Raw genomic sequence first — 12,118 nt, 5'->3', positions numbered from 1 at the left:
AGTCGGTTCAACGAAAGCACCGCAGGGCCACGCTCGGCCACGGCTCACAGGCGGGTGAGGGTCTGCGCGCGGGCCCAGTCCTGCACCTCCGCTCGGCTGAACACGAGGAAGAAGGCCAGGCCCGAGACGTCCACGGCCGCGGACAGCAGGAAGACGTTTCTCCATCCCCGCTCGGCGTCCTGGAGACAAGCCACGGGTCACCACGGCCCCAAGCGCGTCCCTCCCGCTCAGCGGCCGGTGGCTGCAGCCTCCCCTGCCACCCCCCAGCTCAGCCCCGGACTGTGGGGGACCCGGGCCGAGCCTGGGACACGCAGGGAGGCCAGCCTTTCCCTCTGCAGAGACGTGTCCCCCCGACACCCCCCCCCCGACGCACCCCCCCAAGACCCCCGAGAGCATTGTCTCTCTCCCCTGCTTGCTTCCAGCCCTCGGCTTAAATATCATTTTTTCCGTGAGTCCTTCCTCGACCGCCCTATTTAAAATGGAAATCCAGCCCTCGTATTCATTGCCTATCGGTTCCTTTTCCAGAATAAAGGCTTCCCAGCGGCAGGCACTTCCACGTCGTCCCGTAGTGCCTTGCGTGGCGCCTGCCCAGGGTCCATGCATGTTTGCGGAATGAATGAATGAATGAATGAATGAATGAATGACAGGGAGACCCTGTCAGCGTGAGGATGTCCATTTTAAACGACCGTTTCCTGACGAATGTTAGTGACTGAAAGGGAACTGAAGCTTCAAGGGACAAAGGACGTGATGGCAGACAGGACACACCTTCCTCCTTAGTCTCCATTTTCCTGACTTCCTTGTGGGAAATCACAGCAAACTGAAAAAATGATACTCACGTGGCCCGGCAGGCGTGGCTCAGTGGCTGAGCGTCGACCTGTGAACCAGGAGGTCATGGTTCGATTCCCAGTCCGGGCTCGATCCCCAGTGGGGGGCGTGCAGGAGGCAGCCAATCCATGATCCTCTCTCATCACTGATGCTTCTATCTCTCTCCCCCTCTCCCTTCCTCTCTGAAGTCAATAAAATATATATTAAAAAAGAAAAAGAATGACACGCATGCGGATGCCATGCACATCGCCTTTGCCCACGGATTCCGAGGACACGCTCAGGCGTCCGCGGAAGCTGTCCGTCCTGGGAGCTTGGACGCGTCTCCCGGGATGGAGGCTGCTGGGCGCCGCGGCTCCCCCCTGTCCTTCGCCCGGCCTCTCGCTCGCTCTGTCTGTGTGTGCTGGGTTCCCACGTGGGTGACCGGCTCTTTCCCGGTCGCGGGGGACTTTCAAGGTGTGAGGATTGAACGTCCCGGGAAGCCCTGCCCTCCCGAGCGGCCCGCGGCGGCCGGCCACTCTCTGCTGTTCCGGAACGTCTGCAGCGTGGCCGCCAGATCTGATGACAGCGGAAGCTCATCTCCTCAGACCTCGTGAGGCATCACGGCAGGGAGTCGAGCATTCTCCTCCCTCCACCCGAACGAACGCGGGGGCTGCGGGGGTGCCGAGCTGCCAGCCGAGCCACGCAAACGCCCCGAGTCTGACTTGGGGGGGCCTGGAGGTTCCGCTCGGGAATATTGTCACCAGGACCTTTGACCTCACCTGACTGAGGAAAAATCCAGAAACCGTGGGAGCGATGACTCCTGAGAGCTGAACAAAGACCAAGGATAAGCCCTTGATAAAGCCAGTGTACCTGAGAGAGAACGAGAGAGTCAGCAAAGGGCATCTCAGCTGCTCTGCTGCCGTCCTGCGCTCAGCTCTGGGGGGGCCTGGGCTTGTGTTGACCCTTCGTCAAACCTGATAGAAACAGCCCGGCCAGCGGGGCTCAGGGGTTGAGCGTCAACCTATGAACCAGGAGGTCAGGGTTCAATTCCCAGTCAGGGCACACGCCCAGATTTCAGGCTCCATACCCAGTGGGGCTGTGTAGGCAGCAGCCGATCCATGATTCTCTCTCGTCCTGGGTGTCTCCACCTCTCTCTCCCTTCCTCTCTGTAGTCCATAAAAACATGTTTTTAAAAAACAGAACCCTGAGCAAAACGTACTGACCGCGATGGCTGCCACCCTGTGCAGGGCCTGCGACCCCCACGGGGTAGCTGTGCTAACGGGTCAGTGTTGTTCGCACAAAACAGACAGATGGTGTTTGACCTCGTTTATATCGCCCCTTGGCTTCTGCTATGAAGTCCACCCTGGCAGCCTTCCTTTGGGGGACACAAGACCCCTCACTGGATGACACGTGTCTCCCGCGTGTCCTGCTGGCCCACGTCTGAAGGAGAGTGTCCCGAGGACTATGAGTCTCTGTGGTCTCTGATACCCAGCTGTCCTGGAGGCGATGCCCCTTGTGCGCCTGCCCTTTAGCCTTATCTTGCCCCACGTGAGCAAGCCCCGTGGCCCGAGGCCGTGTGACAGCGGCGTCCCCCTCGGGGAATGATGGCTCCTTCCGGACAGCATCTGGACGCAGGGCTGGGGCCGACATTTCCCAGGCCCCATCCCACATGTCACTCACACGCTGACCCACGGTCACGGAGGACCAGGCCCCCGGACCGAGACTGAGCTGCCGTGGGGGAGGAGGAGGCCCCGGGTCCTTACCTGGGAGCAATGTCTATGAAGTTGACAAGGGCCCCAGATTGGCAGAGGCTGCTGGTGGCCAAACTCAGGACCAAGAAGGCCATGGTGACGCCCAGGCTGAAGCTGACCCAGGGCAGGAGCACGGAGAACAGGCTGGGGAAGAGCACCCCTGGCAGGAGGCAGACGGAGAGCTGGGAAGCTGCCCGAGCTCCCCCACCCCCCACCCGGCCACCTGCGTCCTTACCTATGGAGGTGAAGAGCCTCCTGACGACAAGGAGTGAGAGGATGTGTCTGGAGAGGAGGAAGTCCGCCAGCAGGCCCCCCAGGATGATGCTGATAAAGGCCACGCCAAGCAGCAGGGCAGACAGGAAGCCACTCTGCGGGCCAGAAGGGAGTCAGTGCAGGTGCACGCCCACCCCCACAGGGCCGGCTCGTCCCCTGGGTGCTGTCCACACCCGGCTGCTCTTTCGATGCCCATCACCGTCATCACGCACCCCGCGCCACTGCAATGAGCCCACGTCACTTCTGAGGGGAAATGTGCGTGTAGTTTGAACACAGGATGCGTGCTCTCTCCATATAGAAAGTCGCTGGGAAACAGGGGCTTAAAGAACCAGCCCGGGCTGGGGGGTCACCGGTTGGAGCATTGGCAGCTGATCCATGATTCCCTCTCATCATTGATGTCTCTCTCTCTCTCTCTGAAATCAATAAAAATATTTTATTTTCTTAAAAGGAAAAGGAGACCAATGGGACGGATTTAACAGGCACGTGGGCCAAGCTGTTTATTTTACCGACGAGTAAACCAAAGGCCACCACGGTGACGTGTCGTCGAGAGAAAACACCCTGAGATCCATGGGGACCCGGGTCTGGGCCTCAAGTCTCTCTCCAGGCTTTCTCCCGCCGCCTCCCCCTCACCCGGCCTCTGGGGGTGGGGACCCACCCGGCCTCGCCCCACACTCATTCTGATCCCGGGCCTGTGGTTCTGGTTCCATCACCTGCTTCTGCCCTCACTCCCCCTTTCCCCCCTCCCTCTCCCGCCCCCTCCCCTCCTCTCCCTCTCCTCCCCTTCTTCCTTCTCTCCCTCCTCCTCCTCCCTCTCTCTCCTCCCTCCCCCCTCCTCCTCCTCAGGGAAGGCCCACAGCCACCTCGCCCTTGGATTTCCTGATCCCAGCACCCACTGCCCATGTGAACGTGTGTCCAGACTTGATCTCTGCTAAGGTCGCTGTTTGCTGGCCACTTAGCATGTGGTCACCATAGGAGCCCAGCTCCATGAGCACACGGCTTTTTGAGCACAAACGGTGGGACCGTAGCAAGAATTCAGTGACCCTGTGCGCCGTCACCTGTGACATCTGATGAGCTCATCACCTTTTACGACACCCGCCTGGCTTACGACACCCGCCTGCTGGGACCCGAGAGGCTCCATCAGCCAGTCAGAGCACCGGTGCATTGTGGGAAGACGGCGCACTGGCGCCTCGGGGCACCTGTCTCCCCGTACCCATCGGGCTTGAACAAAAGGGTTTAGGTTTTTGGTGTAAATCCTATTAATAACGCCCTGTTTTTAGGGCCTGTTGCCTGCGAGTCTGTCACAGCCTCCAGAAAGGCGCACTTTGTTTTGCTTCATCCTTTCTGCCGTCAGCAGAGTGTCCTGTTTGCAGATGTCGATTGGGTTGAACACAGAATTTTCTCATAAATCCCTTAAAAAAGGTGACATCCTGCCAGGCCGGCGTGGCTCAGCGGTTCGATCCCCGCTCAGGACACAGGCCCGGGCTGCACCTCCATCCCCAGTGGGGGGCGTGCAGGAGGCAGCCGATCCATGACTCTCTCTCATTGTTGATGTTTCTATCTCTCTCTCCCTTCCTCTCTGAAATCAATAAAATATGTATTTTTTAAAAACATGGCATCCTTTGAATGTCACGCTGACCTAGAACCATACCGTTCTGGCCCCCCAAAGCGGGAGGCCCCCTTGAGATGAATCAGAATTCAAGAGGTTGCATCTCCTACCGGAAGGTCCCGGGCCCCGAGCCTGGTGACCCCGGGGGAGGCCGAGGTCACGTGACGAGGCCTTGCAACAGCAGAGGCGCATGCGCGCTCGCACTCACCGCGCGGAGGTCCACGTGGAGGACGGAGTGGAGGTAGGTGGGCAGGTACGCCATCAAGACGTAGAAGAACCAGTGCTCGCTGAACTGGGACAGCAAGGCGCTCCAGAGCGGCAGGGACTTGGCCATGGCCTTGACAGGGAGAGACCCGTCGGGTTCGCAGTCCTGGAAGAAAGTCGGTGCCGTGGGCCCCCCGTGGAGACACGGTCCCCCCCGCCCCGCGACCAGCCGCCGCCCAGGCCCCCCGGGCAGGCACCTCCTGAGCCAGCGCGCGCGCGATGAGGTCCCGCTCCCCGGCGCTGATGAACGGGTGCGCCGCGGGGTCGTCGTAGGCGAGGGCGAACCAGAGGCAGGAACAGGCGCAGCCAGTCGCACCTGCAAGGCGACGGTTAGGCCGGACCCGCTCTTCCCGCGGGACCCTGCCCGGAGGGGTGGGCCGAGGCTGGCCCAGCGCTCCTCCCAGGTCTGCGCCCCGGGGGGCCCCATCGTCGGTGGCGGCCACGTCCCCACCCCTGGGCCGCGGCCCGGGCCGTCTTCCTTGCTGCTGCCGATGGCGTGGGGCAGTTGGGAGCCCAGTGTCCGCCCCGTGAGCTTGAGAAGGCCCTCCCGGTTGGACTGCCGGTCAGCATGCCCCCTGCTAGTCAGGCTTCTGCAAAGGTTCTTTCCTCAGGGCCCGGCCAGTGGGGCTCAGTGGGTTGGCCCTTGCGCACGGAGAGGTCGCTGGTTCGATTCCAGTCAAGGGCACGTGCCGGGTTGTAGGCTTGATCCCAGGAGGGGACACGCAGGAGGCAGCTGATGTTTCTCTCTCATCGTTTTATTTTCTACTTTTTTATTTGTGTGTGTTTCTCATCATTTTTTAAAAAATGTTTTTATTGATTTTAGAGGGAGAAAGAGATAGAAACATCAATGAGAGAGAAACATCGACAGGCTGCCTCCTACACTCCTCTTATGGGGGATCCAGCCCGCAGCCCTGGGCGTGTGCCTTCACTGGAACGGAACTAGCGACCTCTTGGTGCATGGCCGATGCTCAACCACTGAGCCACACCAGCTGGGCTCTCTCTCATCATTGATGTTTCTCTCCCTCTCTGAAATCAATAAAAATATATTTTAAAAAATAAAAATATAATTGAACCAAGACAGCGTTTTCAAGATCTTACAAAAGAAATTCCTCTGGCACCCTTTGCGGTTCCCCTGGAAACAGGAGGGAATGTCACCGGGTGTTCCAGCTAAGCCTCACGTGTCCTCGTGCAAAGTCACCACATAATTAGCCCTGAACACGGTCCTCTCTGTTATAAACATCCACTTCTGTGAGGGTTTGGTTAAGCACAGGGGACTAGTATCACAGACACCGCGCCCAGCCCCCACCGTCAGAAAATAAACTTCTACAGAGGCAGAGCTGCCTCAAACAGACTGTCAAACTGCAGCGGGAAGGCCGGGGAGGGTGGGGGGCAGGAGGGAGGGGGGTAAGAGATCAACCGAAGGACTTGGATGCATGCATATGAGCATAACCAATGGACATAAGACACGGGGGGGGGTAGGGGAGGCCAGGGGACTGTCAAGGGCGGGGGAAGGACACGTGTGATACCCTTTGTAAGACTGTAAGCAATAAAACAACAATAAGAATAAAAAAAGAAAAGAAAAGAAACGTGTGAGGTGGGAGAGACGCGCGAACTCACCGAAGATGTAGAAGACGTACGGCCGCCCCAGGGTCTCGCAGAGGAAGCCACCGGCAAGGAGGACGGTCAAGGAGCCCAGCATGAGCCCTAAACACAAGCGGCGGCGATGTCCGGGTGAGAGGTCAGGCTCGGACTCTGCGTGCCTCCTACAGACTGACCTGGTCCCAACGCCAGAGGCACAGGCTGGACGCCATGGGGGCAACTCCTGCCTCTTCGCTCAGGAGCCACGTGACCCTGGCCAAGTTACTCGTCTGTTTGTGCCTCATTGGGCTTTGCGTGCAAAATGGAAATAACGTGTTTTAAGATAAAGTAACAAGCGCAAAGCACTTGCAAGGGTTTTTCTGCCCAGTAAGTGCGCAGTTATAACCAAGAAAGATAGTATAGCCCTGGCCGGTGCGGTTGAGGGTCGACCTGTGAACCAGGAGGCCACGGTTCGATTCCCGGTCAGGGCACAGGCCCGGGTTGTGGACTCCATCCCCAGTAGAGGGCATGCAGGAGGCAGCTGATCAATGATTCTTTCATCATTGATGTTTCTAACTCTCTTTCCCTCTCCCTCTCTGAAATCAAGAAAAATATTTTTTTGAAAAAGAAAGAAAAAGAGTAGGGCAGTGCTTTCAAGCAAGGAGGCAGAGGAGATGGGAGAAGGTGTGGCTGGCTTCTGGCGCCAGGCCCTTGCCTGGTGCTCTGGACAGTGCCTGTCAGGTGCCCCTGAGGCATCACCTACCTGAGATGGAAATGGTGATGAGCTGGTTCCTCTCCAAGGGGGGAGCCCATTTCACCCAAATTAAATACTGGCTGGTTTGTATCATCACCTGTGGGGACAGGGGGACGTTCCACTCTTGGTCATCTGAAACATTTTATTTTTTTAATATATTTTTATTGATTTCAGAGAGGAAGGGAGAGGGAAAGAAACATCACTGATGAGAGAGAATCATTGACCAGCTGCCTCCTGCACACCCCCTACTGGGAATTGAGCCCACAGCCCAGGAGTGTGCCCTTGGCTGGAATTGAACCCGACACCCTTTGGTTTGCAGGCCGACGCTCTATCCACCCAGCCAAACCAGCCAGGGCTTCTGAGACATTCTAGAATCATATTCCACTCAGACTGAGATGGCCTCGCGGTACCTGGGCCACGCCTTGGACGGTCCGGAGGACGATGAGCAGGGCCACACCTGCCTCCGCCGCCAGCGGGATGAAGAGGCTCAGGGCGGAGACGGTCAACAGGGCGGCGCCGATTAGGTGCCGGGGTCGGACTAGCCCGGCCACATAGCCACTGGGGATCGAGGCCACGAAGGAGCCGTAGCTGAGGGAGCTGAGGAGGACCCCCTGGATCTCCGGGCTCCAGGCATACACGGGCGCCTGGGTGACAAGGAGAACCTTGCTGTTTATTCTTTGGCGAGAGAGCTAAATATTTCTTTAAATATATTTTTATTGATTTCAGAGAGGAAGGGAGAGAGAGAGAGAGAAAAACATCCATGATGAGAGAGAATCATGGATGGGCTGCCTCCTGCACGCCCCCCACTGGGGATCCAGCCCGCAACCAGGCATGTGCCCTGACCGGGAATGGAACCATGATTTCTGGTATATAGGTCAATGCTCAACCACTGAGCCATGCCGGCCGAACTCAATAAATAACCCTTTAGATCAGTGGTCCTCAACCTTCCTAATGTCATGACCCTTTAATACAATTCCTCGTGTTGTGGTGACCCCCAAACATAAAATTATTTTCATTGCTACTTTATAACTAATTTTGCTACTGTTATGAATCATAATGTAAATATCTGATATGCAGGATGTATTTTCATTGTTACAAATTGAACATAATTAAAGCATAGTGATTAATCACAAAACAGTATGTAATTATATATGTGTTTTCCGATGGTCTTAGGCGACCCAAAGGGGTCGCGACCCACAGGTTGAGAACCGCTGCTTTAGATCAAGCCATTGAAGCCACAGAAAGGGTCGCGTCTCCTTAAACATACCAGCACCTTAAGTCCCATCAGAGTTCCGTTCCTGTCGCCCAGGGCTACAGAGGAAGAGGCGTTGGGCGGGCTGGGCGGGGCCGTGCCGTTCACCATCGCTGGGAGGGCAATGCTCAAGTTCATTTGTTGGGTGGAAATCGCAAAGTTACAGAGATGCAAGAGGAGGGCCAGCCCGTGTCGGACCGAGCACATGCCTGCGACGAGAGGGCACAGAAGGCCTTGTCACCGTGGTCCGTTTCTGCGCCCCCTCTCCTACGTCTGGAAGGGGGAGGCGATGGCAGTCGGTCTGTGAGCAGCAGCACAGGGAGAGCAGACGTGGCTGTGTCCGGCAGACACCTGTCCCCCGGGAGGGGAGGGGTCACATCCCCTCAGAACCCAGACCAAAGGGGAAGGGAATGCTGAGGCAGGTCTGGGTTGAGCAGAGACCTACGGCCATGCCTCCTGGACTTAGAATCAGAGACGCTAAGGTTGATTCCAGATCTTCTATTTGGTATCTGCTCTGACTTCCTGCCTTGGTGACAAATCACGCCTGGAGACCTGCTTTATGACCTTCAAGTTTATTGCACGACATGAAATAATTCTCAGTAAACATTCTTTATAGCTTACAGAATTCGTGGCAATTGGTGGGAGCGAGGAGATGCTACAGACCCCCAGAAAGGAGCCGAGGTCACCGGGTCCCGGTTTTATCCACAACCAGCGCACGCCCTTACCTTTGCTGGAGGCTGGCACTGGGGCCGTGATTCCGTCACCGCTGCTGGACGGCTCCCCCGTGGTGGCCGTGGTTTCTGCTCTAGTGGACATGGTGTCCCTCCTCTCCCGGGGCCTGAGGTTCACCTGCGGGAATGAAAGGACACACGAGCAAATAGAAAGAAGCATCCTATAGTGTACAGGACACTGCCCTGGTTCTCCTAAGAATTTAGAGGAAATGTTTGGTGGGAAAATGCCAGGTTAGGGTTCAGGAGACCTGGTGTGCGTGGGAAGGTCAAGGCCTGGGGTCCCAGTTTCTGCGTCTGGAATGAGGGCTCTGGCCTGGAGTGCCTGAAGGGTTGTAATTTTCTTCCCATTCAGGGTCTCCTAGTCTCTCAATTGATATCAGTAAGCACTGGATGTTAAAACTTAACAATCTTATTTTTTTAAATGTTTTTATTGATTTTAGGGATAGAGAGGGAGACAGAAACATCAATCACTGCCTTCTCAGGCCCCGTGGTGGGGATCAGCCCACAACCCAGGCATGTGTCCGGACCCGGAATCAAACCAGAGACCTCTCTGTGCACCGGACAACGTCCAACCCACTGAACCACATCGTCCAGGGCTTGACCATCTTCGGCGAAATTTCACCCAGAAGAGTCCAGTGGGTTAAATGACCTGAAACACTGTTTTCAGTGTCTAGACTTCCTGAGTCAAATAGAAGACACGGTGCTCTTAAGCCCTTTGCCCTGGAGATTTCCCCACGGATGTCACGGAGCGTGAGAGGCGTCAGCTGGTGGGCGCTGGGAAAGCCTGGGGTGCTGTTGGCTCTAACATGAGGTTATCTGGAGGCTGACGATAGCCGGTGGGGGTTTCCTCTGAAAATGACCAGAGGGTTGTTCCGGCAGATTTTTCCCTGGAGTCCTGGGGCTCTCCCTTCTTTCAGGAAAAGGCCGCCTCCTCTCTCACTTTCTGGAATTATCTCAGGAGAGATGAGCTCTGTTCCCCACCCGCACCATCTCTATCCCTGACCAGCAAGGTAAGCTGCTCCTGGGGCAAGACCCAGTCCCCGAACGCAAAGGCAGAGCAGTTAAGGGCAAAAGACCCAAGGCTGACCTGCGGGAGGTAGAGTGCAGGGTCCTCATTCCTTTCAAATGAGTGTCTCTCAGCTTCGCACTTTTCTGACTCCCCAAGAAGTAAATGATTATCCCAAACCTTTAGCCCTTCGGTTGCGAAATGGGCAGATTTGACTGGCTCTGAGGCTTAATGTTTGACTTTGCTGCTTTCGGCTAATTAACAAGTCGACCAAGCTCATTAAAGCTCCCTCCTGCTTCACGCCCAGGAGATCAAGGTCCCTTCTTATCGGACAGACACCCCGCACTCCCTGCTGACAGCTGTCCCGGGTCAGTCTGTCCGTGGGAAAGGCCTTCCTGCCGCCAGGACTGCCGTCTAGCGTTGAAGAGCGGCTCCGGGACCGTGCGCCCCACCGCCCAGTGTCTCGCACACCAGAGCGGACGGCCTGAGGCTCGTTGTCCCAGCCAGGCTAGTTCCAGCGTCCTGCTGGGTTAGTTGGGGTCAATTCCACTCTTCAGTCAGTTTTTAAAAATGTTTTTTATTGATTTCAGAGAGAAAGGAAAAGGGAGACAAACATCAATGACAAGAATCATTATCATCGGCCTCCTGCACACACACCCCCACCAGGGACCGAGTCCGCAACCCGGGCACGTGCCCTTGACCCGGAATCAAACCTGGGACCCTTCAGTCTGCGGCCGACGCTCTACCCAGAGCCAGACCGGCCAGGGCTTGTCAGTCACTGTCTCGCCTCAGCTCCTTCTGACCTTGTGAGTGGCTCTGAAAAGAGCCTTTGGTTTCTGAGCTTTTCCTCTCCCGGGATGCCGGTCACTTCCGCTGGCCTTTCTGGTAGTGGCTCTCGGTCTTCTTGGGCAGCAGCACGGCCTGGATGTTGGGCAGCACGCCGCCCTGCGCGATGGTCACCTTGCCCAGCAGCTTGCTGAGCTCCTCGTCGTTGCGGACGGCCAGCTGCAGGTGGCGCGGGGCGATGCGGGTCTTCTTGTTGTGGCGCGCCGCGTTGGCCGCCAGCTCCAGGATCTCGGCCGCCAGGTACTCCAGCACCGCCGCCAGGTACACTGATGCGCCGGTGCCGATGCGCTCCGCGTAGTTGCCGTTATGCAGCAGGCGATGCACGCGGCTCACGGGGAACTGCAGCTGAGCCCGGAAAGAGCGAGATACAGCCTTAGCGCGAAACTTGCCGTCCTGCTTTCCCGACCCAGTCATGATGCTGGATATGTCCCGCGCTATGGAAAAGACACCCTCAGGGCAAATGCAGGGCCAATTTATAGTCTGCCGTAGGTTGTGACTGGCCATCTGATTGGCTGACTGGCGGATGCTTATCCAATCAGAAAGCAGTACTGAAATCACCTCATTTGCATACACGTCACTGCCATTATCCAATCAGATGGGGCTGCCCAGCGGTCAGTTGAAGGCCACCCTATAAATACCAGGCTTTGGGCCACCAGCCGCTGTTCACTGACCTGTGTCAGTTGGAGTGTGGGGCTGAGCACGCACCATGCCGGAGCTGGCTTCGAAGGGCGCCACTATTTCCAAGAAGGGCTTTAAGAAGGCCGTGACCAAGACCCAGAAGAAAGAGGGCAAGAAGCGCAAGAGGTGCCGCAAGGAGAGCTACTCGATTTACATCTACAAGGTGCTCAAGCAGGTGCATCCCGACACCGGCATCTCGTCCAAGGCAATGAGCATCATGAACTCGTTTGTTAATGACATTTTTGAACGCATCGCGGGTGAGGCATCGCGCCTGGCGCATTACAATAAACGTTCAACCATCACGTCCCGGGAGATCCAGACGGGCGTGCGCCTGCTGCTGCCCGGGGAGCTGGCCAAGCACGCCGTGTCCGAGGGCACCAAGGCCGTCACCAAGTACACCAGCTCCAAATAAAAGGATTCGGCCACCAGGTGACCTTTTAACTCAAAGGCTCTTTTAAGAGCCACCTATATTTCCTGAAAAAGAGCTGTCTTGCTACCTCGCTGAACATATTGGTTTTCTGGCCATTGACGTAAGATGTTCCCCAAATGTGAACCACAAATACAGCAATTTCTTA

The 12,118-nt window shown here is 56.8% G+C and overlaps 3 protein-coding genes across 3 annotated transcripts; 1 reads left to right on the top strand and 2 right to left on the bottom strand.

Moving 5' to 3' along the window:
• Positions 1-44: 44 nt before the first annotated feature.
• SLC17A4 (solute carrier family 17 member 4) lies at positions 45-9,125 on the bottom strand. The gene is made up of 11 exons (XM_036344179.1): positions 9,008-9,125; positions 8,298-8,491; positions 7,441-7,674; positions 7,040-7,127; positions 6,316-6,402; positions 4,896-5,014; positions 4,643-4,804; positions 2,791-2,923; positions 2,568-2,715; positions 1,584-1,674; positions 45-179 (listed from the first exon to the last, which is right to left on the bottom strand). The coding sequence occupies exons 1-11, from the start codon at positions 9,096-9,098 to the stop codon at positions 45-47; spliced, it is 1,482 nt and encodes a 493-aa protein (XP_036200072.1). The 5' UTR covers positions 9,099-9,125.
• A 1,566-nt stretch (positions 9,126-10,691) lies between these two features.
• On the bottom strand, positions 10,692-11,290 carry LOC118673427 (histone H2A.J-like). Its single transcript, XM_036344177.1, has one exon. The coding sequence runs from the start codon at positions 11,277-11,279 to the stop codon at positions 10,884-10,886; it is 396 nt and encodes a 131-aa protein (XP_036200070.1). The 5' UTR covers positions 11,280-11,290; the 3' UTR covers positions 10,692-10,883.
• A 281-nt stretch (positions 11,291-11,571) lies between these two features.
• Positions 11,572-11,955, top strand: LOC118673428 (histone H2B type 1-A-like). The gene has a single exon (XM_036344178.1). It carries the CDS (start codon positions 11,572-11,574, stop codon positions 11,953-11,955), a length of 384 nt encoding a protein of 127 aa, XP_036200071.1.
• The last annotated feature ends 163 nt before the right edge of the window (positions 11,956-12,118 follow it).

This window comes from Myotis myotis, unplaced genomic scaffold, assembly GCF_014108235.1.
Source record: "Myotis myotis isolate mMyoMyo1 unplaced genomic scaffold, mMyoMyo1.p scaffold_m19_p_18, whole genome shotgun sequence".
Classification (NCBI taxonomy): Eukaryota; Metazoa; Chordata; class Mammalia; order Chiroptera; family Vespertilionidae; genus Myotis; species Myotis myotis.
This window is presented reverse-complemented; position numbering and strand designations above follow the sequence as displayed.